Source organism: Zootoca vivipara, chromosome 7 (genome assembly GCF_963506605.1).
Source record: "Zootoca vivipara chromosome 7, rZooViv1.1, whole genome shotgun sequence".
NCBI lineage: Eukaryota > Metazoa > Chordata > Lepidosauria > Squamata > Lacertidae > Zootoca > Zootoca vivipara.
Genome location: NC_083282.1, coordinates 56,841,019 through 56,868,080, shown reverse-complemented (window position 1 = coordinate 56,868,080; position 27,062 = coordinate 56,841,019). Strand labels below are relative to the sequence as shown.

The window sequence follows — 27,062 nt, the reverse complement described above, 5'->3', positions numbered from 1 at the left end:
TGGTTAGTTATCTTCCATACAGTTACATCACTGCACAACCAACATATAACATGGGGGCTGCTGCTCCCCCTACATATTTACTGAAGTTGTTGCTCACCCTCCCTGCCACTGCCTCTTGATCTATGGTCAAGATGTAAATACATTGCACAAAGGTAAAATCCAAATCCAGTAGTGATGTATGGAAGTGAGAGCTGGACCATAAAGAAGGCTGATCGCCGAAGAATTGATGCTTTTGAATTATGGTGCTGGAGGAGACTCTTGAGAGTCCCATGGACTGCAAGAAGATCAAACCTATCCATTCTGAAGGAAATCAGCCCTGAGTGCTCCCTGGAAGGACAGATCGTGAAGCTGAGGCTCCAATACTTTGGCCACCTCATGAGAAGAGAAGACTCCTTGGAAAAGACCCTGATGTTGGGAAAGATGGAGGGCACTAGGAGAAGGGGACGAGAGAGGATGAGATGGTTGGACAGTGTTTTCGAAGCTACGAACATGAGTTTGACCAAACTGCGGGAGGCAGTAGAAGACAGGAGTGCCTGGCGTGCTATGGTCCATGGGGTCATGAAGAGTCGGACACGACTAAACGACTAAACAACAACAAAATCCAAAAATTAGGTCCATGAGTGCCATGACCAGAGGTCTTGCTTGTAGCTCCAATTAGTAGCCCTTCTGTCTCAGCAAAGCAGAGCTAATCCCTGGGTTGAGATCCCCACTCAGACAGTTACTGTCTATCCTATCTGCAGCGCAAACTATAAAATTATCTCCTACAAGGATAGTGAATGCCATCAACTTGGATGGCTTAAAAAGAGAATTATACACATTCATGGAGCACAAAGCGATCAATGGCTATGTTCTACCGTCACTGTTGAAGCCGCAGGGAATCATAGCTGGGGAGAGTGCTGTAGAGCTCAGCTCCTGCTTCCTGGCTTCCCATAGGCATATGGTTAGACACTATGAGAACACTGGACTGGATGGGCCATTGGTTTGATCCAGCAGCCCCTCTTACGCTCTCATGTACCTCACAGGATTGGGGTGAAGATAAAATGGGAAACTGGAAAACCCCATATCCCACCTTGAGCTCCTTGGAGGGTTGTGAACGTAATAGTAAATAAATAAACAAACATATTTCACACAGAACAGACATTACACAGGTTTGTCTGTAGGCCAGCACTTCCACCATACCCAAACATTTATTTTTCCAAAACTATTGCTAATGACAACAGATATATTTGTTTCCCCTCAGTACGGATTTAACAGTTCCAACACATTTACTCCTCTAATACTGTACAATACTGTACCAAAAAGAAAGAAGAGATGTACCTCCAATATTGTACATAGTAGTATATATACAAAGTACAATTTTACAGTTTGCTTGGTTTTTTTTCTTTTCTTTTTTACTTTGAAAGGAAAATATATACACCATATATATAGATTGGTGTAGAAGATAAACAAACAATGGAAAATTGCTTTTAAAACAAGAACATTTCATTCCAAACCCATTAAAGCAACAGTTGTTAATTTAAAAACAACAACAACCCATATAATCTAATGCACTGAATGGACCCAAACCTGACTTTGCAGGATTAGATTTTAAAACATAAAAATTGAAGACTGTTAGACTGTGCAACTGAACTGTGTTACATACAGTAGAATAAAGACACCACTGCCATTCCTTTTCAAATATATATATATGCGTTAGCAGTTTGGCTACATCGATTACTGTCTTTTACGTCACCTGTTCATATTTTGAGTATATTGCTCTAGCAATTTGGCACCCACAGAGCCCAATGCAGGTAGCTCTGTTTATGCAGATTATAGCCTTCAACTTCCAGAGAGAGAGAAATCTTGCTAGTGCCACTATAACTTGAAGCTTTATTTCCATCATATGGACCATCTCACTTGTAAAGAAGAAAACACAGCCTAAAAGATATTGGTTCAAAGGTGATTCTAAGATTTGCATTTTTTTAATTTAAAAAAAATCAGAAATGTTTGTATTGAAAGCTCACACATTGTTTTTTATTTTATTCTAAAGCAATAACCCAGACCCTTAAATAGACTCCCTCATGCTTGCCAGATCAACTATGATGGAAATTTCTATTACATTTTGCTTCTTTTGCATTTAAGCATTCGAACAGGAAAAGTTGTTGAAACCTTTGAAAAGCAGCTACTGCACGTGCATATTTGGTTGTGTGCTATGCAGCAGAGAGGCAAGATTGACTTTTCCAAAGCATTGTGCGGTCCAAGCTTCATTCATAATTATCTGAGGTGGGAAAACATTTCTAGAAGCTATTCATAAAGCTATAAGCAAGGCAGAAATCTTCCCACAAATACAAAATTTTAGGACCCATCTTTCCTAGTCATGTCTGAGACAATTTAGCACCACATTTACCATTTGCTTGACACACACGTATGTGTTGCCCTTTTGAGAAATTGCATCCTAAGAGACACTCAAGTGAGAAGACTTTCTGGGTAAGCATGTCTCATATATGACTTTGCAGGCTTATAAGCAAAGAGCAACTTGGTTCTCAGTTTCCTCCCTGTGTCTTAGGTACAGATTTCATTATTGTTTTGTAGCTACCCTACTGAAAGGCTTGCTGTATTTTAAAGCACAGTATACATTACACCCTAGAAAAGTCAGTGAAAGGAAAGATTAGTCCTGAAAGGTGTTCAGCCCTTTGGACTAAGACCCAGAAAACATGTCAGCTAAAATTTGTTATCAAAGAAAACGGTTACATTCATGAGGCTCTAGTGTTTTCCATGCAACAGGGTCAGGTACCAGAATTGGGAGATACCAGCACCTTGGGAGCAGAGTCCAAACCAGTGCGGTATGATCAGTCAAACTCTTTCCCTTTCCTCTTGAAACAATCCAGAAACAGGCCAGATGAAGGCAAACATGTTAGAGGAAAAGAGGGACCCCGGGCTCCCTAGCAAACGCCAAAGGGAGAATGATACCTGGGGGGGGGGGTTTCAACTGTGGATGGTCTCTCTTCTCCCTGGTATGCTCCCCCTGTTTCAGATCATTAACAGGGGGAGCAGTTTGGAGAAGATGGGCAACCAATGTCACTTGCAGCCCAAAATCAGAGTCAGAAAGACAGTTGAGATGCAATTGTGCTGGTCTCAAATAACAGTGCTCGATTCAAGTGAAAAGTTACAGAGAGTTACAGATACGGACGTTGTGCACTGTTATGCAGAGACATGAATCTTTGGAGGACTGAACCTTGTGGGCAGCAGTGGTGGCTGCACAGAGATTCTGACTGTCACCCAGCCAGGGGCCCCAAGCTTCATAGAGGGTCATCAAAACAAAGCTAAACGTCATTGGCCATGGCTGTAGGAAGAGCAAAAGCACCTGCTTTGATTCACACCTGGCATTTCTACTTTCTATCGGGGGTAGGGCGGGGCAGGATGTTACCTGAACAGAATATTATTCAAACAATGGTATATTAGTAAGAGAATGAGGGTTTGGGAGATTCCTGCCCCCTCAATAAGTATGTAAAGGATCGATTTGTTCATGATCACAGTGTTATTTAATATCCAGTGCTTCACCATTCAGTCAGTAGAGATATGAGGGAAATGTGATGTTTTAGCATTGGGGAGAGAGAGAGAGAGAGAGAGAGAGAGAGAGAGAGAGAGAGAGAGAGAGAGAGAGAGAGAGAGATTTCAATGTATTAGCATGTGTGTCTGAGCCTAGAGGTTGAAAGGGGCATTTAGATAACCACCATTTGAAAGAAAGTGAGATGCTTAACAGTAAGTGAAATACATTATTCTGTGGTCAGCTGGAAGAAATAAGAATTTAGTTGCCAAGTTACAGGTACAGAAACTCCAGATTGTCAGCTAAAATGCTGTTATTCCCCTCCATAATGAATACGTATGACCTCCATCTATTTGTTAAATGCTGGTCTTGCATAAGACACTAACTTACATCGGCTTTTGGCTTTGTATCTCACGCTGGTAGGTGAAGTTGCATTTTATGGGCATATCTAAACCACAGATGAACGGAACAATCCTCTGCAGGGTCATTTGGCAATAAGTCCCACTGTATTCAGTGCAGATTCCCAGGAAACTGGGACATACTACATAAATGACATTGTATCCAAATTAAAGGGACCAGAATTTCATTCACCCAAATTGGCAGACAGGGCAATCTCTATTCTCCTATATGAGGACGATGCCCTGATCTTATCCAGGACTCCAGTCGGGCTACGACGGGTGCTACTGTCATTAGCTGAATATTGCAAAGAGGCCCGTCTTGTCATAAATTATCAGAAGACAAAAGTAAGGTCTTTCGCCAAACGCCCTAAGATTCGTCCATGGAACATAAATGGTCGGAAAAGTGAACAAGTTCACTGCCTAAAATACCTAGGTATAATTTTCCATGATAAAGGGCTAAAGAAAGCCCATATAACACAGGCAGCGGCAGTAGCCCATAAGTCCTCCGTAGCTATCTTAAGTTTTTTTAGATCAAAGGGGACATAATATATACCTGTGGCCCTAAAACTTTTTGAGGCAAAAGCGATGGCCCAATTGCTCTACAGAGTCCAACTATGTGTTCCGCCACCAAATCTGATCCCACTCGAAAGAATCCAGTCAAAATTTATTAGAGCGGCCCTTCAAATGCCCCCCCCCTGCATGTCAAATGCTGCCCTACGTCTAGAAACTGGCACAATCTGTGTGGAAGCCAGAGATTGGATACAGGCTGCCAACCTCTGGCTGAAACTACATCTGAACCCCCAGGGCCTAGCTCCGCTGATATTAAAAGACAAAATCAATCTGCTTGGAGCAGGGCCATAGTTAATAAATTGATAAGTATAGGCCTCCACCCAAGTCTCCTGGTGTCGTGTGATTACAACTCAGCAGAACAATCCTCTCCAGGGTCATTTGGCAACAAGTCCCACTGTATTCAGTGCAGATTCCCAAGAAACTGGATGGGATTACAGCATTAAAATCAGGATTTGGTGTTGTTGTTGTTTTAAGTAATGCCCTCTTTCCAGTGAACCCGATTATCTGTATGTTGTGTATGGACATGTTTGTAATGTAGATATGCCCTAAATCAGAATTTGCCAACCTGGTACCCTCCAGATGTTTTGGACTGCAACTCCATGGGCTGGCTGGGGCAGATGGGAGTTGTAGTTCAAAGCATTTGGAGGACACCGGGTTGGCAAAGGCTGTCCTAACCACAGTAATTCATATGTGGGAAGCGCCCTTTCCATTAGTGCAAGGGCATGAAAATCTATGCAAGAGAAACTGATCCAAATTACTTAACTTAAGAGATTTTAAACTAAGCAATTTAAGCATTTTTTTATATAAAAACATAATGAACATTCCTTGGTGCTTGCCTGTGAAAAGTTGTTTTCACATATACATGCTCAATATAAATCATGGTGCATGTTTTAAAATTCCGATTGGATAGCATATGATAAGGTGTACATCCTTTGACATTTCTACTTCCATTTTAGTAGGTCCTCCCTAGTGCTGAGTTCAGCCAAAAAGAAAAAAGAAAAGAAAAAAAAAGCAAGTTATATACAGAAAGGTCATAAAAATATCAAGCCATTAATCATTATTTTTTGCCAGTTTGCACCCATATACCAAAACACTTTGCAAGACATGAAATCTCATTTTGTTCCAATGTGCCTTGGGTGGCCGGCGTGCCCTTCACTGGTACAAGGCATGGTATAAAACCTAGACAAAATAAGGCATTGCTAGCATGTGCTCAATAGCTTTCCTATGAATAAATTCTGCTTTCATCCCTGCACCCCACCTTGGGTAGCGACATAACACTAGGCCTGCTAATGCCTTGTGCTAAAGGGAGCCCCGTGTGCCTTCAATGACAGTAGCTAAACTGTGCTGCAGGAAAGGGAACGGTTGCACCTAACTAAACTGTTGTGTTGCTGCTATAGGCACAGAAGCCCTGCTTTGGCCAAGAAGCTGGCAACCCTAACATGAACTTACAAAACTTTAAAAAAAAAACCAGTAGTTTGGCCTGAGTGAAACACTATTCTCTTAAAAAAGAAGAAGAAGCAATAATAAAGAATTAAGATTCCTGGATTAGAAGTCTGTCCCATCCTGAGAATGAATGATCAAGTCGCAGTGCTCAGGTCTTTCACTTGAGCTGGCCAAGGTCCAAGATGCAGAGGTAATGTGTACACATATACCAGGGAGTGAGGTGGGTGGGATGTCTGTGTATTTAAAAGGCAACAACTAGTAAAATGTTAAGGAACAGAACTGCCCCTCCATTAAAAAAAGACAAAAAACATTTTACATGGTTTTGTTTCTACCACTATTTGTGAGATTGTCGTCTTTTTAGACATAATTTTTAAAAAACACAATTTCCCCCTAACTTGTAGGGAACTTAAAAGAAAATGTCTGACTAACAACCTTAGATTAATCTGAAGACTACTGCAATTTTGTATACATAAGATTAAGTATTTTGCTTCTATTAAAATATCAAATACCAACAATTTCATTCATAAAACCACAAGAAGACAGACTGTAGTTCAGACCTAGCGCATGAAAGAAAACACATTTCAGTTCCTTATCTTGCCCTCAGCTGAGCATCAAAGAAGGGTGATGGAATCCATATTAATTCATTGTTCCTTTGGTTGGTGGTGATAGAGGCAGCAGATAAATTCCCAGTTGCTTATTAAATCTGCATTTCTTCTTCTTTTAAATGGTTACCCTCTTGAAAAATATATTCCCATTCAACGCAAACATGAGTCCATACAGTCTGTTGGAATTCAGAGCAATTGCAGTCCATCACTGCAAATGCCAGATATAAAGATGATTCATTTTATTGTCTGTACTTATAGACATGGTGACCTGGCACAGAAATATGCTGAATACTGGACTATGTCCATGTCCCACAACAGCTTTTAATTTATTTGCCCTATGCTGCCATATCAGAAGCTCATAGGAGACTGAATCACAAGCTGAGGAGGGGGTGGGATGGGGGGCAGAGAAGAGAGAGACAGAGACAAGCAGGGTCTAGCTGCTAACTAGGATTACCAGATCTTGAGTCTATGATTGTTCAGAACTGGAGTGGTTGGCATGAACCTATCTCATTTTGCAAAGACCATTAAAGATGTACACGCTTGGAAATGCCAGAAGAGAGACAGAGAAAGACTGATCAGTAGTAGCTGGTTTTCAAAATTTAACCTACGTTTTCAGTTTTGTCTCCTGAGTGCCCATGAAAGTGCACAGAGGCTGTTCTAGAGACACTGTTTGAAAATCTCATTTCAAAAGAATTCACGCTGCTTTTAGATCTGGAAGCACCAAGCAAAGATATAAGTCGGGGATGTTTAACCATGCAAGCTCTAATGCTCTTCATTTCCCCTGCAATATCAGTTTAACTTTAAATGAACACATGCATATGTGCATGTAATATGCCTCATTTAAACCAAGGCTAAGCTTATGTACTTTTCATGATTTCTTTTTTAAACACTGGACAGAAAACGTATGTCTGAGAACATGTACCCCTGAAAAAAATGATGCAGGCTGTAATGGAAACTGACCTGACCTTGCGTGGCACTATTATGCACTGTAATAGCGCACAAAAATACGCCCCAGGCATACCCGGCCACCTAAACCAGTGAGATCAAAAACATCCACGGGTGAACAATATTGTATTGTATCCCTGTAGTGGTTGAAGCACAGAAGTCTTTTCTGCTAACCTCTAAAAGATGACCCTGAAGGTCATTGTTAGTGACCAGACACTCAAACAAGGCATTGACTGTTTACCACTCAGTTCTGCCTTTTCCTCACTGATTTCACAGCAACCTGATACTGTATAAGACTTTCTATGTCTCGGGCTACACTTAGCTGTGATGTCCTAGCATCACAGGGGATGGGCGGTGCAAAATGAGACTTAATTAGTTGGGGCTTTCCTGTCGGGAGAATCCCTGGCGATGGCAACTTCCAAACTAATCTTCAGCAGAAGTTCAATACTAATTAAATAGAAATTTCTAACATCTCCTTAACAGGGTCCCCTCAGCTGAAACAAAAAAAAAATTGCTATATTCACAGTAGGCTTTCAAGTTCAGACAGTACAGGACTTGTCAGTAGACTGTTGAGATGCTGAGGCAACCCCAGGGCTTGTGGTGTTTGTTTTGGGGAAAACCGCAGGCTTTGGCCTGGTTGCTGGAGGTTTGACCGGGGTGGCCATTTTGACGGACTTTGCTGGCCTGAAGGCGCAGGGAATGTCGCTTGCCGTGCTGGCACTTCGCTGGAAAGCTGGTTCAGAGTCTTTGAGGATCTGAGTATGCAATGGGCTGGAAGGCTCCGAGGTGGGTGCCACAACAGGGGAGGTTTTCAATGGCTCCAGGGTGTCCAGGACAACATCTGGCGCATGCTTCACGCTGCTTTGCCTTTCCAGCTCCCGCAGCTCGTTCAGAGCAGAGTTCATAGTAGCTTCAATATCCTGCAAAAGAGAGACGTTGGAAGCAATTAAAGGAGCTAGAAAAGAGCCCGACTAATTCTCTGTGGTGTCTCGAAAATATTAAGCAAAAGCAGACAGTGGCAGATGCTGCTCCTGTCGTAAGAGGAATGATATGGCATTGAAAATCTCTTCCTAGTGGCATGACCAGTCCCACTATCACCCTTCCCTGCAAGGTAATATGGACAGGGTGGGAAACTATGTTGCCAGAGGACCAGCCTGTTGCTAGCTGTATGAGGCCAGGCATCCAACCGACTTAAAAAAAAAATGTATTTAGAGTTGAAGACTTTAGCTAGATGATACATGTTTTCATAGGACGCAGGTGGCGCTGTGGGTTAAACCACAGAGCCTAGGGCTTGCTGATCAGAAGGTTGGCGGTTCGAATCCCTGCGACGGGGTGAGCTCCCGTTGCTTGGTCCCAGCTCCTGCCAACCTAGCAGTTCAAAAGCACGTCAAAGTGCAAGTAGATAAATAGGGACCACTACAGCGGGAAGGTAAACGGCGTTTCCGTGTGCTGCTGTGGTTCGCCAGAAGCGGCTTTGTCATGCTGGCCACATGACCTGGAAGCTGTACGCTGGCTCCCTCGGACAATAATGCGAGATGATCTTATTCTGGCCTTGGTACCTTTTATCATTGGTAGGGATGTTGGCTTTATGTTTGGTACTCAAGACAAATTTTTGCTTAATTTCAGTCCAGAGTGCATGCCAGGTAATAACACTTTTCTTTAAACCTTTTCCCTGGTCAGATGGCTGGTAGGAAATGACTGAAACACTGGTAGATAATAGCTTGGAAAGCAAGGAGATCGATAAGAGGAACAAGAATGATGCTTGAGAAAACAGACTCCTCAAAAAGAGTAGAAACCCATTATGCTGCTAACTATGTGGCAAATGAGCAATATGCAACTCTAAATCTGGAACGTGACACATACCAGCATTTCCTCACTTGCTATTCTATAGTGTTTTTAAAAGATATATGAAAAATGTTGCTTATATGACACTTCATTCTTGCTTCACATGAAAGATGCAGGAAATAAATGCAAAGGTCACAATTAGGAAGAAGCATCAAGCCTTTTTTAAAAAATATCTTGGCTAGATCATGACCTAAGTTTGCTTAGAAGTTCAGCTGTAGAGGTGGCCTTGACCAGTGCACTACGATTCTTGGAGAGCTCAAATGATTTAGCGTTTCCATGACTCACATCTTGGCTACAACATTTTTGTTTCCTCATAGGCATTTTAAGGCACACAGGGAGGTAAATCAGTCAAGGAGGAGGATGAACCAAAGATGGTAACCAGATTCCTCCCATCACAGTCTGAAAAGATCTTAAAGCAAAACACAGATTTCAGAGATACTGGTGTCAAATGCAAGAGGTGTACCTCACACTGTTTGAAATGACACCTGAGAGCACATGAAAGGGGAGCTCTAATTTAATGCAGCCCGTTTTTCTTTTACTGAGTGCATTTCCCTATGGAAACAATAAATTACATAAGGGCAAAAAGAGGAGGGCGGATAAAAGAAGAATTTAACTGAAAGGCAAGAGAGGCTGCTATATGTCATTCAAAGCATTGCCAAAAGATATAATCCACATGTAGCCTTCTCATATAGACAGAAGAAGGAAATGCACCATAAGGGCAAAGGACAGCTTTTCAGAAGAAAACCACAATATGTATTATAGACAAGGCAGAAACTGTAGAAGCTAGATCGGGGTCCCCAAACTACGGCCCCCGGGCCGGATGCGGCCCAACCGGCCTCCCAATCCGGCCCGTGACGACCCCCGCCGCCCGCTGCCGCTGCCCGCTCTTACGGCGCGTTGCGCAGCGACGATCTTAAAAATCGCCAAAAAATCGCCGAAAATCCTTTGTGCGCATGCGTATGGGCCTCTCCCGACCCAGAAGAGGTCATTTCCGATGCACTTCCGGGTCGGGGGAGGCCCATACCCATGCGCACAAGCGATTTTCGGCGATTTTTTCCCGACCGTGTGCGTGTGCGCATGCGCACGGGCGCGCACTCCCCCGCCCTCCGGCCCGCTGCGCGCGCACTCCCCTGCCCTCCGGCCCGCTGTGCGGTAAGTCTGGGGACCCCTGAGCTAGATCCTGTTCCCAGGGCTGGTTAGTATAGCCAAGATTCAGCCCTAATGGTGACCTCTATTTACAATCCAATCTGTGGTATCCAAGAATCTGAAATGCCTTATGAAAAGTTCAGCATCAACTCCAGCATGAAATCCTATGATCTTGAAACAGGTGAGATGAGAATGCACAATGGGCACAGGATTGCAGCCCAAATGCTAAATGACTTGGTGGTTGGTTCTGTTCATATTGAGTGCCTTAAAACAAATAACTGGACAGGAAAAGAAATCTGTCGCATGCCCCACACCCCAACAGGTGGCATGGAACAACAGATAAAGACAATGTGTGCCTGCTTATTTCCAAGACCAGATTTCTGGATGCTGTGATAATGTGCTTCAAGGAATTATCTATTAGTATTCAAAGGGACTTTATTCTCTGATGTTTTAATACAGTTTCTTTCTCTCCCTTTAGAATTAAGTGGTTATATAGTTTCCCCTTTAAAGTGAGTGGTGTGTGTGTGTGTGTGTGTGTGTGTGTGTGTGTGTGTGTGTCTATATCTATATCTATATCTATATCTATATCTATATCTATCTATGCCCTAAGGCAGGATAAACAATGAAATAAAAGTAATTGCACACGACCAGGAGGTATAAAAGCCAAACATTCAAACAACAGCAGCAAACCCTTCCTCTCCTCTTTGGCATCTGACAGCCTAGTGAGTTCCTTCACGTTTTAGCCTAGCTTCTTTTCTTGGAATGCCTGACATTGTAATATGAGATTCAAGTGCATGTGAGCTTTTGACAGATTCATCACAAAGTGAAAAGCAGAAGACCTGGCCAAGCATGTAAGTGCAGTACACCTACAGTTGGAGAGGAAACCAAGGACCAAAACCTTCTCTGAGCACATAGCATAGCACTGACAGACTTAGATGGATTAACATTTCTGAAGACTGGAAGGATACTTCAAGTCTCTAGCAGTTTTTTTAAAAAATGATTTCCAATGTATTCTGTAACTGTGCAGTCCCATACACATGATGAGATGGTTTTTTCCCCCCTTCTAGTGAACCAGTTTTGCACTGAACAGAAACTCCCGCTCTGTTTTTAGAAGGTGAAAATACATTATGTGGATATGGAGTAGTTAATTGAGAAAAAATTCCTGTAAGGCTTCCTTCCTGGTCAATAGGAACACATTTTTGTGGGCTTGTGTTCCACTCTGGACCAATGTCGCACTATCAACCTTCTGTGAAAACAGTGCTCATTTCAAAAATTAGAGGAGGAGGGGAATCACATGATGGCTTTACGCTAACATGATCTAAAAGTCTCAGCGCCCACATCCAGCCACAGCTGTGTACACACCAGTGAAACCATCCCCTATCCCTGCCAACAGAAACAAAGAGATCTGCTTTGTTTGAAGGTAGCTCCTTATCACTGACTGAAACTGCAAAGCAAGAGAAAAGCTACTACAAAAATCCCATAAAAACAGGATAGATTGTTGTGTTCTTTTTATGATCCTTTAACCTCTAAGTGCAGTTAAACAAACTCACAGATCTGGGCTGTGGGTTCAAAACAGAGGCACCAAAAACTCAGTTTTTCAAAAATCCCGGGCTTTGCGATTCTAACACAGATTCCTGAAAGCATAGAATATTAACCCTGCACATAGATCTGTTTTCACCAAAGCCTTTACCAACATTTATCCCAAATGATTTAGGGGAAACAGAGTTAGATGATGACTATGATGACAGTAAGTGGAAAGAGCGCACAGTGAAGAAATAAAATGCGATTTTTAATTCAGATAATTGCACTACAAAAAAAACAAAAAAAACAAAAAACAAAAACAGGACTGGGGACAGTGGTTATGGTGGTGTTATGGCCCTCATTCCCTGACTGTTAGTTTCAGCAAGGTTCAACAATCAACTGTAGAAACAGAACAGTAGGAAAAAGGATATATAGTGTTAAAGCAGGTATGTTTCCATGCACTTTTCACCAAGGTGTATTCCTTAGGTGGCAAGAGATTTGAGTGTATTATACAAGATGATAAAACTCAATGGAATAGGTATACACCATATAAAAATGCAGGAGTTCTAGACAGTCTTTGGTCCCTTTCACATTTGTATCTCAAAGTCCTGGGTGAGCAGAAAATGACAAAATTAAATGGCTTCCTGCTTACCTTAGAGGACTTCTGTTTCTCAAAGCACAGGAATCTGGCCAGATCCCTCTGTTCTACATTGCCTATGAAAACTGCTTATGTTTTCTAAAACCATAATCATGGGAGTTGTAGTCTAAAACATCTGGAGGACACCAGATTGGGGAAGACTGTCTAAAACTAACAGGAAACATACTCTGCCATTAGTATTTTGCTATGGGTTAAACCAAGAGCACTAAATACCCATGGCTTTAACCATTTCTATGTTTTAGCAATTTCCTCATGGATGGGTGAAGAGCAGAAACAATTAGTCTTCTCTCAAAGTTTAAGTGAGTCACATGTGATCAAAATTTGGTCATGTAGCCAAGGTTCTCAATCAAATGCATCTTAACTGGGATGCTTTGATGCGGGTAATTTCTAACCCTTATGAATCTTTGGAAATTGGTTTCAAGTTGATTAAACATAGGTGCTGTTCCATGCTTTTTTGATTGACTAGGCATGCAGCAATCACAAACCGAGCTGATGTTTTAGAACTGAACAGAAATTTAAATGTTCGAATTTTAAAAATTCAGAGGTTACCTCAGAATTCAAAACTTGACTTGTTTTGATCACCTCTAAGGGGACGCTTCCTGATCTGAAGCAAATACTGAAGCAAAATATAAAATATTGATATCAAATAACATTTGTTGCTAAATATACAACATTCACAGAACAGCTGGAACATATTTGAGTATTAGATGAATGTTTTAGTGAATAGTCAACATCAAAATTCACAAATGAGATATATTTTTTTTAACAGAATGGGTAACATGGAGTGGAAATATTTGTTCACCACTGTATGCAAGTTAAGCCCCATCTTACCTCAACCTGGCCTAGCTTCTTATTACCTGTGCAATGACTTCAGGGTCCATGGGCCGGTGGTTATTAAAGCTCTTTGACCTTCCAGTGGTCACATTTTTCCGGATGTGGGGGCTATCTATCCTGTTCTTCAGAGAGGCATGCCGGCTGAGCGAATTGAGGCTCCCATGGCCACTGATGGAAGATGCATCTGGTACCTCTTTCGGGAGACTTTGGCTCATAATGGGTTGTGAGGAGGGACGTGAACTGGCCACAGCTCCTGGCGGGACTGGTTCTCCCAGGGAGCTGGGCAGCCCATGGCTGTCACTTTGACGGAAAGCTCTTCGTATGCTGCCAGACTCTGGTCTCTTTCTTTGCCTGTCACCATAAAAGAAGTGGGGGGTGGGGATTAAATGTTATAGAAGTTGTATTTCAACACAGGAATCCCAGAAAGGCAATGAAAGGATACTGAAATCACAAAACAAACATTCTGAACTAAATCACCTTTTCCACTCTGCTTATAATAAAAATCCAGCATGAAGGTTAGCGCGTCAGAACAGAAACAGGAAGGACCCAGGTTCTATTCTCCACTTAGCCGCAAACCTCACTGGGTGATTTGAGGCCAGCCAGCTTCCCTCAGCCCACTTTATAGGGTTATTACAGGGGGAAAGCAGGGCAAGAATCTGGCACACTGCTCTGGGTTACTTGAAGGGAGGGTGGGCTAGAAATGTAAAATATAAATGATTGATTGAAACAAAAAGGTTTCAACATTATTGACAGCCAAATGGGAAATGTTTCAGTACTGTGAAATGTTGGCCTACTGACCTTTAATTCAGAGCTGCAACTAGTAGTATACTCCCGGTGGGACAAAACATTACATAAAACAATACAAACAAGCTAAACTAGCCCAACAGCTCAAAACTAAACAAAAGAGAAAAACAATGCTCAACACATACATTAAAGAGTAGCAATACAAAACCAACATTAACTCTTACTTATTGATATTTGCAAGATAAATGTCTGCAACATGGCTCCCACTTGGGCAGTTGGAACCAGCTCTGGCAGTCACCTTTTCTTCCGGTGGCTCTGAATTTACTTCTATTTCAGATTTTGGGCTTGATCTTTCTGATACTCCATCCTCACTAGAGAAGAAAAGAGCCACAACCACAAAACCTATGTTACATCCTCAAGATAAGCCATAGTAGAAGACGCGATAGCCAGAACAATTTAATCATCAGGTTTTTTTGAATGCTCTCAGATTACAAGATCTCATTTTAATGCTTTACTTAAAGGCTAGGTGGTGTATGTACTTGGATCCTGAGAGCAGCCATAATGCAGCTTGTAAAACTAAGATGCTCTTTTCGGGTGGGGTGTGTGTGTTGTTGACTATTTTCATATGATCACATGAAGCAGCTGAGCATGTGTATAGGGCAGCAGTGAGGAATCTGGAAACCAACTACGGTATAAGGAATAGTTGGAAGACCTGGGCATGCCTAGCCTCAAAAAGGTTTAGGGAGCGGGGGTGGACTTTGGTAATATGGTAATATGATTGAAGACAAAATTCCCCCAATCCCTTTTGGTACAGTTGGTTTTTTTAAATAAATATAAACATTTTGACTTTTAATATTATGTTGCACCCCCTTGGCTCAGCACCCTGTGTGGGGGAACCACCCACACTGCCCTAAATCTGGCGCTGAAAGGAGGTGGCATGATGGGCACCTTGTATTATCTGAAGGGCTGCTATGTGGCCGATGAAGCAGACCTATTCCCTGTTGCTCCAGAGGGCAGGATTAGAATGCATGGGTAGGAATGATAGGGAAGCAGATTTCGGCGACACTTCCTAACAGCTAGAGTTGTCTGATGGGAAGTGGTGTGCCCTTCTTCCTTGGAGGTGTTTAAACAGAGGCTGGATGCTAATCTGCCAGGAATGTTAAGATTGCAAGATCCCATATTAAAGCATGGGGGTTGGACTAGATCAGAGCTTTGCAAACTTTTGATGTCGGTGACACACGTTTTAGACACGCAAAATGCCATGACACAGTAATTCAGTTTTACTAGCAAACCGGGGGTTAAACTAACCCTTTTCCAGTCCTGGGAGCAGCGCGGGGACTGTTCGCACTACACACTGCTGCCGACACACTAACTAACATGTTGCGACACACAGTTTGGAAAGCTCTCGACTAGATCCTTCCCAACTCTTTGTTCCTAATAGCTTAAGGTGCAAATAGGCATTTCAGGACATCCTCTTCCTCAGAAGCAATATTAAACCTGAACCCTGTTTATCCAAGTACCATGCCCCAATGGTCTTAAGAGGTAACATACGTGTCCTGGACAACGATGTATTGATGGGGGATCAGGCCATCAATTCCGTTGTGACGGCCCTCCCACCAGTCGTCAGAGGCCCGGTGATAAAGCAGGAGGGAAGCCCCCTTTTTAAAAGAGAGCTCACGTGCTGTTCGGCCACCGTAGTCAAATTTGGCTATTGCTTCAATAGGTTCACATTCTGCAGGGATAAGAAATAACATTTCAATGAATTTGCATGTTCATAAACTATCAGTGTTTAAACCATTCACCTTAAAAAAATAAAATAAAAGCGAGGAATTCAAATATCCGTATATGTTGTCAGCTGAGATACTGGAGGTCAAATGCACCTGGGAAATGAGGCCAGGCCATTTAGAAGCATGTTATACACCCTCCAAAGCTGTAGAGGTCTACTGCTACCAGTGAAATGTTCATGAATGCTTACCTCAACAGTGAACTCAACATAACTGTCCTGGCAGCTGAGGACAGGTGGGCCAGTCTACAGGATTTCTAGACACACAGTATATTCTGTACTAAGCAAAGAATTGCTCAGTTAGGAGTAGCCAGGTCAGAAAATGGTAAAGCCTGTTGAGACCTTAATGGCTCCTTAGGATCTGGATCATGCTGGGCCTGAAAGTTGCAGTAGAAGTACTTGCCAACTGCTGCATGAGGGGGCGCTAATCGAGCCACAAGGGGTTCACAATCCACATGAAGCTAAGGTACGTACAGGCCCTTGGTTTGGCTTGTCGTCAGGGTGGAATGAGATTGTGAGATACTTTAGTTGAGATTCCTGTATTGCAGAGGGTTGGACTAGATGGCCCTTGGGGTCCCTTCCAACTCTACAATTCTATGGTTCTATGCTTATTGACAAGGTAAAGGCTCTAAGGGTTTCTTCACCTAGGTGTCCACGTAAGAGTACACACACACCCCTACCTTAAGTGGATACCTAAATATATGCAGTCTATATCAGGAGTCAGCAACCTTTTTCAGCCATGGGCCGGTCCACCATTCCTCCGACCATGTGGTGGGCCGGACTATATATTTTTTTTGGGGGGGGGAATGAACGAATTCCTATGCCTCACAAATAACCCAGAGGTGCATTTTAAATATAAGGACACATTCTACTTATGTAAAAACATGCTGATTCCCAGACCGTCCGTGGGCCGGATTGAGAAGGTGATTGGGCCGCATCCGGCCCATGGGCCTTAGGTTGCCTACCCATGGTCTATATAAATGTTGCGAAGAAGATGCTTGGGAACTGTATTGTAACAGGTACACCAGGGACCCAAGACTGCATGCAGCTCCCTGTAGAGTATATAGTTAGTGGCAAAAACAGGTTTGTTTCTGTACAGTGGAATGGCCTGCTGGACATACTGCTCCATAGGGTGGAAGTTGTTCTAACTTATTACATTCCCAAGCAATGAATCCCAATAGGGATCATGAGAAGAGTCTTCCTGCACTGAGGTCCCCCCCCCCTTTGTAATCCAGTCCATGGCTCTTGTCTACAATCTAATTCTTTGGGAGGAATTCAACATCATGCTAAGTGGGTTGTTCCATTTCAACAAGCATTTTGGCTTCCGAGATGAAGCAATCCCACCTCTCCTAAACTTCCTGAGCCAATTTCAGGAGAAATAGCGGGTACCCAGGGGGCGGGGAGGAAAGCCCTGTTGCATATGCAGAAGTCCAAGTGGAAAGCATCTGCTGACAAGACTCATTAGTTGAATCCCACCCACTGTATTCTAGTTCTAGTTTGTGACTGGTTATCCCACTTCTTTCCACCTTACCACCTATGATGACCTCTACAATTGACCTCTCAGTCTTGAGCCTTGCTCTTTCTTCCCTTCCTAGTCTTGGCAAATTTTGCTTGGCTCAGATGAACACACTCATTCAAAAACACATTATTGTTATTGTTATTGTTATTATTACTGAATTCACTCTCCATTTGGATAGCCTTTCTCCTTGGCTGATTTTCATTATGCAATAAGTCACTACCTAAAAGCCCAACAGCATGAATCAGACAGCAACTTAAGTTATGCCTCAGAAAAGTTGCATGTTCGAAGAGGAAGCCCTTCTTTGGGCAAAGACAATTGTGATCTGGGTAGGCTGTCTCAGGAAATACAGGGCGAATGTGTCTGAGACAAAGAGACTTCACCACCGCTGCCTGACTCATCAGCCTTTGGAGCCCCTCGAACCAAGAAACTGAGCTTAACCCCCGAGGCTGCAAAGCACAGGGACTGGCTGAAGGCCAAGCAAGCACATCTGTAAGACTGAAAATCCAGTAATGGATTTTCCAGAAAGAAAAGGAGTTATCTGAACTATGCATTGCAGAGTAGTTTGTAGACAGAGAGCTCGAGTAATCAGCTCACACTAGTGAACAAGGTTTTACCAGGGTTAGAAAGCATTGTTGTTTTTAGCTGGGTTGGAGGTTTTCCCCCCCAATGAATACTCATTGAATTGTGTGCTTCCCTGTTTTTCTCTCGCTTGATTACCGGTAGTTTCTGGCACCAACTAACACATTTTCTTCTTTTTTTAAACGGGCCTCCATTGTGCATTTTATTACCAGCTAGGGAATTGTATATTTCAAATAGCAATTGTTTATTATACCAAAATCAGCAGGCCACTTAACTTAGGGTTGCCAGACGTCTCCGGTTTCCAGGGACAGTCCCCGGATTCACCAATCTGTCCCCGGACAAAATCTGTCCCCGGATTTTAATTAATGTCCCCTGATTTATGCCTGGGGACTTCCAGCGAGGCAACATGGTGGGTGCCATGGCAGTGAGCAGCACCGGAGGTTCCGACCACGTCGAAGTTCCAGCCAGCCAATCCGCTGGCTGGAGGGGGGGGGCTATTTAAACCGAGGCGCGAGCCAGAGAACTTCCTTCTGGCTCGCTTCCTCGATCAACACTTGCCCTGAAATTGCACAGAGCTCTGCGCACCCGAGTCTGGGGGGGAGGGTGAGCGACACACTGAGGCAATAAAGAAGAGGAGAAGCCTAGAAAAGAGCTGTGCTGCGTTGCGAGACAGAGAAAGACGGAGCCTTGTGTGTGTGTGTTTTAATGCGTGTTTTACCAAGACCAGCAAGCGCCTTTACTCGATCTCCCCCCCCCCAAAAAAACCCCTCTTTTGCTTGGGCGTTTCTGTGTTTGTAGATGGACTTCTCCGCCTGCCATGTGTCAAGGTGAGCACCCAACAACTTTGGGATCCCCCCCCTAAAAAAGGTCAAGAACTCTGGGCAACCCTTTCCTAAAATAATAAAGCATGAATTTTTTTTTAAAAAAAGTGTCCCTGGATTCTCTGAAAAATATCTGGTAACCATAACTTAACTTCCAATATTCCCTTTTGGAATTTAGCCTTTAGCCTGGCAAAGGATAATGATCTCTAATGCCCAGCAGGTCTGCACTACAGGTGGGGGATAAAGATCAAAAATAGCTACTGGTCCTCCTCTCAACTTTGAACCTGTTGTCGATGTTAAGTCGTTTAGTTGTGTCCGACTCTTCGTGACCCCGTAGACCAGAGCACATCAGGCACTCCTGTCTTCCACTGCCTCCTGCAGTTTGGTCAAACTCATGTTATTAGCTTCGAGAACACTGTCCAACAGTCTCATTCTCTGTGGTCCCCTTCTCCTTGTGCCCTCAGTCTTTCCCAACATCAGGGTCTTTTCCAGGGAGTCTTTTCTTCTCATGAGGTGGCCAAAGTATTGGAGCCTCAGCTTCAGGATCTGTTCAAAAATAGCTACTGATCCTCCTCTCAACTTTGAACCTAGGCGTGGCCTATTAGTCTTTGTCTATTAATTATCACTCAATGGACCAGGAAAGGTTCCAACAATATTGCAATTCACACTTGACATAGCAAGAGACAATGGAATTGGGGAAGAAAACCATCTAATCCAATTCTCAGTCTTAAGGCATGACTGTTAAACCTATTAACATAAACTTCATGATTACCTGATGATTATAGCTAGGATGGCTTACAGATTATAGTTAAGATGCTTTAACACACAGTTAATATGGTTTAATACCATAGTCAGGAAAACAGGAGCAAAAAACAGCCCCATGCCAGAGGCCAACACAGCCTAATTACTAAAACTGTGCACTTGGATTTCTAGATAGTTCAAGTAAGCAAGACAAAGAGATGTTAACAAGAGACATTCAGAGACCACAGCTCTTCTCCTGTAGTACATCTCCATCTTGCTACCTTGACAACGGGCTCAGTGAAATCTTTGTGATCAGTCAAGTATTAAAAATGGCATGCCAGATTTGTGGCTCTAGCTAAGAAACATGAGGAAATATCTTAAACCCACCTTCTCTTGCTGGTAAATTCTGTTTTGTCAAATAAGCCTACCTACAGAGGGATGACACCCACATGCCAAAACGGCTTTCCCATCTCATGCCAAGCTTGAAAGTAAATGGGCAGCCAGCTTTGAAACAGCTGTCAAACAAGTGCTTACCATCATCGCTGGTGTGGTGTTCAGGGACCATATCCTGAGCTGTATCTTCTGTGGAGACTGTCTCTCCATGGGGGCTTTCACTGCAAGAAGAAAGACAGAGAGGGCTATGTTGACGGGGCATGTTTTCCTGTTTTCTCAAAAAAGAAAAGAACTGGCTGGTAAATGGTATGTGGCACCAGGGGTATCCCAGTGACACTTGAACTTTTGGGTGGAAGACCAATATTTGATGGAGACATGCAAAGCATGTAGAGTAGCAACCTTTTGAGGCTTGGGTGGCAATAGTAACTTCTCTCCTTAAGCTTAACTCTGCAGGGGGTTATGTCATAGATGGGGACTTGTCATAGATGGGGCTTTTGGAATAGGTCAGAAGATGGGAGGCACATGTCCTACTCCAACATCTCGAAGAATATGTGGTGGTCCATCTACTCCAGCACAGGTCAACATGTGAAGTTTCCTTACGCTGAATCTGACTCTTGGTCCACCTAGCCCAGTATAGTTTACTGAGATTTGCAGCAGCTTTCCAGGGTCTCTGCTACCTGATCCTTTTAACTGAATATGCTGATGATAAACTTGAAATCGTCTCTGTGTGCTGTACTATGGAGCTATGGGCCCTCCTAACAGTTTAGCTGGTGCCATGGAATGCTTGAAAAACATGGGGCCTGAGGTGCATTGTGTGAGAGCTGGGAACAAAGGCTTGAAGGTCTATCAGTGGGTGCCACACAAGGTGAGGTCCATGTTGCTAAGCTCTGAATGGGACCTTGCTAGAAAGACTAATCTAAAGTTTTGCCTACTTTATAAGATCTTATTAATTAATTAATTTTGTATATGGCCTTCCATCTGTAGATCTCAGGGCGATTCACAACGGTTTGGCATCAGGAAAATACTTCTTTTGTTCACTGGGGCCTTATTCTTTATTGTTATCATTTTATTATAGTATTTGCCGAATGGTGGCATTATTTTCAGATTTTAGCTTTTGTAGCTGGGCTGTATTTTGTGGCTTTGTGTCTGTCTTGGATTGTGTGGGTCAGTTTTACTGGTTTATGTCTTTATTGAGTGGTTTCTTTACACACACACACACACACACACACACACACATTTTTACTGTGTATGCCACCTAGATAGTATTTTTATCAGGCAGTTCATAAATTGAGCTGAACCAGCAAAATAATCAAGTTTTGTTCCATATGCTCTGCGTCAGGCCCAAGGCTCAGAACAGACAAGCAAATACTTTACTGTAGTTATGTTGGTTCAAATTTCAATCCCCCAACTCAAAAGTACATCAGTCATCCTGTAGCAATAGATTTCTTGCATCGTTAGGAGTCTGGACTAGAAGATCTTTGAAGTCCCTGTCAACTCTATGGGTGGGATTCACCTAAACAGGCCCAGAAGTCAAAGTCTACTCAAGGACTTTTGCTCATGCAACAGGACTTCCCCATACTATGTGCTCCAAAATTGACTGGGGGAACATGGTCAAGAGAGGGGCAAGCTGCAGTGCTTCTGGAAACAGAACAATGAATTCCACATCATGATTCTGTCCGGAACAACTAGTTGCTTTCCTCCTGTTTTGTTTCTCCCTCCTGCACAATTTTTCTTTCCTTTTTTAAAATTTCACCAAGCTGCCCCCAACATTAAGCCTCAGGAGCTCTTCCAAATACAGATGGCACTTGGCACAAGTTGTGAAAATATTTCAGACCACTATAATAATAGTTGCTGTGTATTTTTATCCAGTCTGACATTGGTGCTGTGCACTCGATGCAGACACATCCAGAGATAGGGCGTAACAGAGCCTTGATCCCCTGAATCAGAAGACCAGGATATAATAGGAACTAGGCAGCTTCTGTACACTTCCATAACCGGATCTAGCTTTCCACCAAATCCCTTGGTCAAGGCAGCGAGATAAGGGGAGTGGGTGCATGTGTAAAGCCTAGGGAGGAAGCCACAGTGGTGGCTGGTGCCAGTTGGGAGTGGTGGGGAAGAAAGTAGGGGGGCAAATAGTAGGTGGAGGCAGAGGCAATGTCAGGCAGAGACAGCAAATTCTAGTTTTGTCCTCCTCCTCCTCCCTTCTTAGTTTTACAAAGGCAAAACTGAGATGAAGGAGGAAGAAACCATTGACTAGGGCCATCCCCTGGGGGAGGTGGATTTGGCTGAACACAGACTCAAGGTGGTGGGGCAGTGCCCCATTTATCCTAATGGATCAGCCTCCACTGGCCTTCCACCCCCCCCAACCTCAGTAAGTAGATGTCTGACATGCTAAGTACCCATACAGTACATCTGGAAGGATTTGTTATGCTACCCCACCCCTCATTTTGGGGTATATCTGGAAATGTAAGAAGCTGTTGTGGATGCCACAAAATAACCAATTCACAGAATTAAAACTGATGAGGCTCAGAACCCGCCCCCAATAAAGTAGACAAAAGGCACACTGAACTAAACAATCACTCACACACAAAAATCCATTAAAAATAATTGAGAGAGAAAGGGGACCTTAGTGGGCACAGAATCCTTCTGTGAGTGAGCATGACACCTGCAGCAGACTATATTTAGCCTTGTAGCTTACTAGATCAGGGGGAAATAGATATGACAATTCAGACATTTACAGAGACCTCAGTATTAATCAAAAGGCACAATTTTGCCCTATTATGATTGTACCAATAGCAACTTGTAGACTGATTTTTGGTCTCTCTAAAATCCTCAAATGCCTTCACAGTGGAATGCTTTGTATCATCTTTTTTAGGAATTAATTGGCCGCCATTTTTAATAAAAGTGTGTGCATGCATATGCATGTTGAAAAAAATGGAACATCTCATTACAGTTAATCTATATGAAATCCAAGCTTTTGAGTGCACCCAGAACCTGCATCTTAGGAGATGACAGGCAGTCCTCCTTTTTTTATCAAAGCATGGTAAGTAAGACGTTTAAAGGCAATGGCGAACATTACAGATTTTGAGATAATGAAGATTATTATAAAAATGTACTGGTGTACAGTGCAAAGATATGATCCCATGGCATTCCTGCCCCTACCCACAAGCTCAATCTTTATTCAGAATTAATTTCCTTGGTTGAAAGAGATACTGTATTTCTAACTCTTATGTGGCCATTTATGTACTGTACTGTAATGAGGCAGAACACTAGAAGAATTTAAGACAAGAAATACTGTTACAATGTGTTGAGAGAACTAGCTTAGCTGCTAGGGGACCCCTATGCCATGTACGGTAGAAACCTCTGAGGTTCAGATCCCTCCACACAGTATGACTTAATCCTATGATACTTAGGAAGCAAAGGTCATATTTTTCCTAGATTAATTAACTCTGCACATAAAATGATGAACTCAACTGCTTTGCCTTCAAGGGAAGAAATGTCTGGTGAACTCACATGATCTAGTGCTTTTTCTAGAAACACAATGATTCCTATCACCTTGTGTTGAATAAATGGTCTTGTGGTGTGTGCAGGCCAATTTGTTTCCCAATGTTTCACAAAATCAAAACTTCTCACTACAGTTTGTCCCCCAAATGTTGAACCATGACAAGGGTTGTGATGCTCATGGACATCCGAAGTGAATGGAAAGTAAGTTCATGGTAGAAAATTAAATGGACACTCAAAGTCCATTTAAGACAAATAGATTTGAGACAAATAGATGTAGTAACAAAGGAAAGAAAGAAAACCCCAGAACACCTGCAATGTATAAGGGACTCTTCACATTCATACTGAAAAGGATGAGGAGCAACTGCCCAGCAACCAAAGACACATGTTCAATGAAAACTGAGCAAGATACATGTCACACAATGGAAGCAGAATTTATGAACAATTGCTTTATCTGAGATACTAAGAGGGTACATGTCCTGAATAATGCATTTTTCTAAAACACTCAAATAAACATCCTGATGATAAGCGCCCACTTCTGTTAGGAGGAGGAGGAAGGTGGGAATGGGGGAAAACCAATTGTTTTGTTGATGTTATGCTTATATTTTTGAAAACCAATACAAATCTTTTTTTTAAAAAAAAAACTGGGCAAGATCACTGCTATTTTTTTTAATTCAGCAGGTTGTGCATCTGAGGTCTTCTTCTGGCAATTCTTTGCTCTGCCACCATTTTTCACACACACACACACAGAGAGAGAGAGAGAGAGAGAGAGAGAGAGAGAGAGAGAGAGAGAGAGAGAGAGAGAGATCACATCAAGATTAGAAGGCAGCATCAGGCTTGTATACTCTGTCCCTTACTCTCTTTATCACAAGATGAAAACACTCAAATTGGGAGGTCCCGGCATTATTTGAATCTGTTATCTTCTCTGATCCAGGAAGTTTAAAACTCTCATTTAAATATTGTTCATTGCCCCGTCGCACCTCATACTGTTTATGGTTTTGGGGCAGCAATCTTATTGTGACAAGAGAGACAGAGAGAGAAAGAGGTTGCACTGCAAATTGTTTCAGGACTGAAATGTGAAAATCTTAAGTGAAAGGCATAAACCTGGCCTAATCCATGGAGAATAATGGAACCAGATGGCTTCTGAAGCAGCCTTTTATAGAGAGTTTGTTTGCAAGCCGTACAAAGTGCATAATGTTAGGTATATTATACTGTTATCATATTATATTTCCATCATTATTTATTTTATATAATAATTTTTATTTTCATAAAAATAAAATAGAAATATTGATACAGGTAATATCTGTCCAGAAAGAAGGTTACAGCCATAAAAGTCATGATACAACATTTAGGATTTCTTGGCAAATTCCTTCATTCCAGTACAAGAAGGATCTTCAACTGTCCATGACTGTAGGTTGTATAATTTCTCAAAGTCTTTTAACAGAAGTATTTTTTTTTATCATCACCAAGGTCTGCTGGGCACTCCAGAGCCCATTGTCCAAAGTCGGCAAGTTTGATTTCTTCAAACATTTTCCATAATTTTTTATGCTCTTTTAAACACCAGCTGCTGAAATACCAATAAACTAGTTTCTATACCCCTTTCCCAGCTGAAAATACAACTGTGTGATATCTTGAAAACTCTAAGTAAAGGCACTAATGGAGGCACTTATTTTCATATAGTACTGTGGTCATTTTGCGACCAAGATTAAACAGCAAAAAGGGCTTAACTAATCAAAATAAAACTAAGATCAGTAGCAAATGAAAGCAAAGAAAGGCTCCAATTTTTTGGAAGTATGAATATTGCAGTCTGGGGTTCAGTGTCTGCACTGTGCATAGTGGAAAGGGATTGTTCTGGTAAAGATGCAACCAAGCGGGCTATTTTCACATTCTCCTTTTCAGGTAAAATAGTGGGGCAAGCTGCTCCTCCACTACAACTCCCCGCCTCACCCCCCCCCCATCTCATGACAGGAGCTGCTCTGGCTGAATTGTTTGCAGATGTCGGCTTCAGTCTGAATGCGCAGCCAGGCCCCCTGTGCGCTGGGCAGGAGAGAAAGGAAGGCTTCAAGTTTCCCCTGCTTGTTGCTGCTGCCCTGAAATTAACCCATGCTGCAGCTTTCTAAGTTCAGCTGCTACTGACCTTGTCTCTGAAGTAAAGTCGCTCAAGATATGTGGAAAAATGAGAAGAATGTCAGCGATGAATTCAGGCTATGTGTCTGCTGTGCAGCTTTCGCCAGCAGATTACGGTAATTACCATAACACCCTTTCGGACAGTGTCATGGGCATTATCCTTCGGTATAATGAAGTGCAGTCATGCAACATGCTTTCTGAATCTTGGGGGCCTGCAGGTTTAGGGTGGGGGAAATCTGTTGCGCTCAGGACTGTGAACCTCGCCAATCTTGCCTCTGCTCAGTATGTGACTCACAAACGGGATAAATCCTGGGGCCAGCATTTGAAACGGGAAAATGACAGCATTGTCGAAATATGTAATTTACTAGTCAGACTACAATCTAGCGCTATATACCCCCTTCACTTGTTACCCATTATCTCCTACCGTACCAGTAATCCTCAGTGCTTCCACCCCTGGTGTATATAGGGCCCTCCAGCTCTCTTGGTCCGGGGAAGACATTCTCGTGTTGTATGATTATAGTTTTGATGAGCTCATTGACATGGGCTTGGCAGGAGACCTGATCGTGGCCTTCAGGCACTGACATCAGCGTGGGCCCGAAGCAGATGGCTAAATTGTAGGGGTCCATCATGTTGTCTTCACTGAACTGAGATAAACTGCAGAAGACAGGGAAGGAATGAGAGGAAGAGGGTGAATTAGGAGCAACGATACCTAAAGTACAGAGCGAATTGCTAAAATGAAGGCGGGGGGGGGGGTTAGCTCTGCTTGCTCGGATTTTAAAACTTGATCTCATGTGGGAAGAATGTCTTGAGGCTACTTAGGAAAAAATGACCACCACCCTCAACAGTAATGGTATTTACCAAAAGAACGGCGAGTTTTTCTGGCTGTACCGCCTTGGATCAAATTCAGTTTTGTTTGCATAGATGGTGCTTCTCTGATCATTTGCACTGAATGCATATTCAGAGCACTTCCCTGCTGACTAGCGCATTGATTTCTTTATTAAGCAGCCAGCCTCTTTTCCATTTTCTGAACATCCCTTCAATTAACACGTAGGGCATTTGTTAAAAGCGTGTGTGCATGTGTTGGGAAGAGTCATCATCATCTAGCTCCCTTTTAAGGAGGCTTATTCTCCGTGCCGATTGAATGCTGTTGCCAGGGATTTATTTCTTGGCATTTCATTCAGTGCACCCTGCCTGGATAGCAGCTGCAGAAGCAACACCTCCTATCCAGCCAAGAAACAGATGAAAGTGTGACTGAGCCACGGTGCCGCATGGTTCACAGCACAAGGCTGCCAAGAACCTGGCAACCAGCACACCCCTCTGGCTTTTTCCATTTGCACCCTTCCTCACAGCCAACATTTATCTC

General features: G+C 42.8%; 1 protein-coding gene across 7 annotated transcripts in view; it reads right to left on the bottom strand.

Moving 5' to 3' along the window:
• Positions 1-3,596: 3,596 nt before the first annotated feature.
• The window catches only part of SRGAP2 (SLIT-ROBO Rho GTPase activating protein 2), a 213,321-nt gene continuing 189,855 nt past the window's right edge, over positions 3,597-27,062 (bottom strand). For 6 of the 7 annotated variants that reach the window (XM_060277120.1, XM_060277121.1, XM_035122342.2 and 3 more), the window contains 6 exons: positions 26,129-26,353; positions 20,213-20,292; positions 15,787-15,967; positions 14,460-14,606; positions 13,515-13,842; positions 3,597-8,407 (listed from right to left, as the gene is read on the bottom strand). In XM_060277120.1, the coding sequence (XP_060133103.1) occupies positions 8,027-8,407; positions 13,515-13,842; positions 14,460-14,606; positions 15,787-15,967; positions 20,213-20,292; positions 26,129-26,353 (1,342 nt within the window). In that variant the 3' untranslated portion in view covers positions 3,597-8,026. Of the gene's footprint in view, positions 8,408-13,206; positions 13,274-13,514; positions 13,843-14,459; positions 14,607-15,786; positions 15,968-20,212; positions 20,293-26,128; positions 26,354-27,062 lie in introns of all 7 variants that reach the window. The other variant, XM_060277123.1, reaches the window with a different exon arrangement.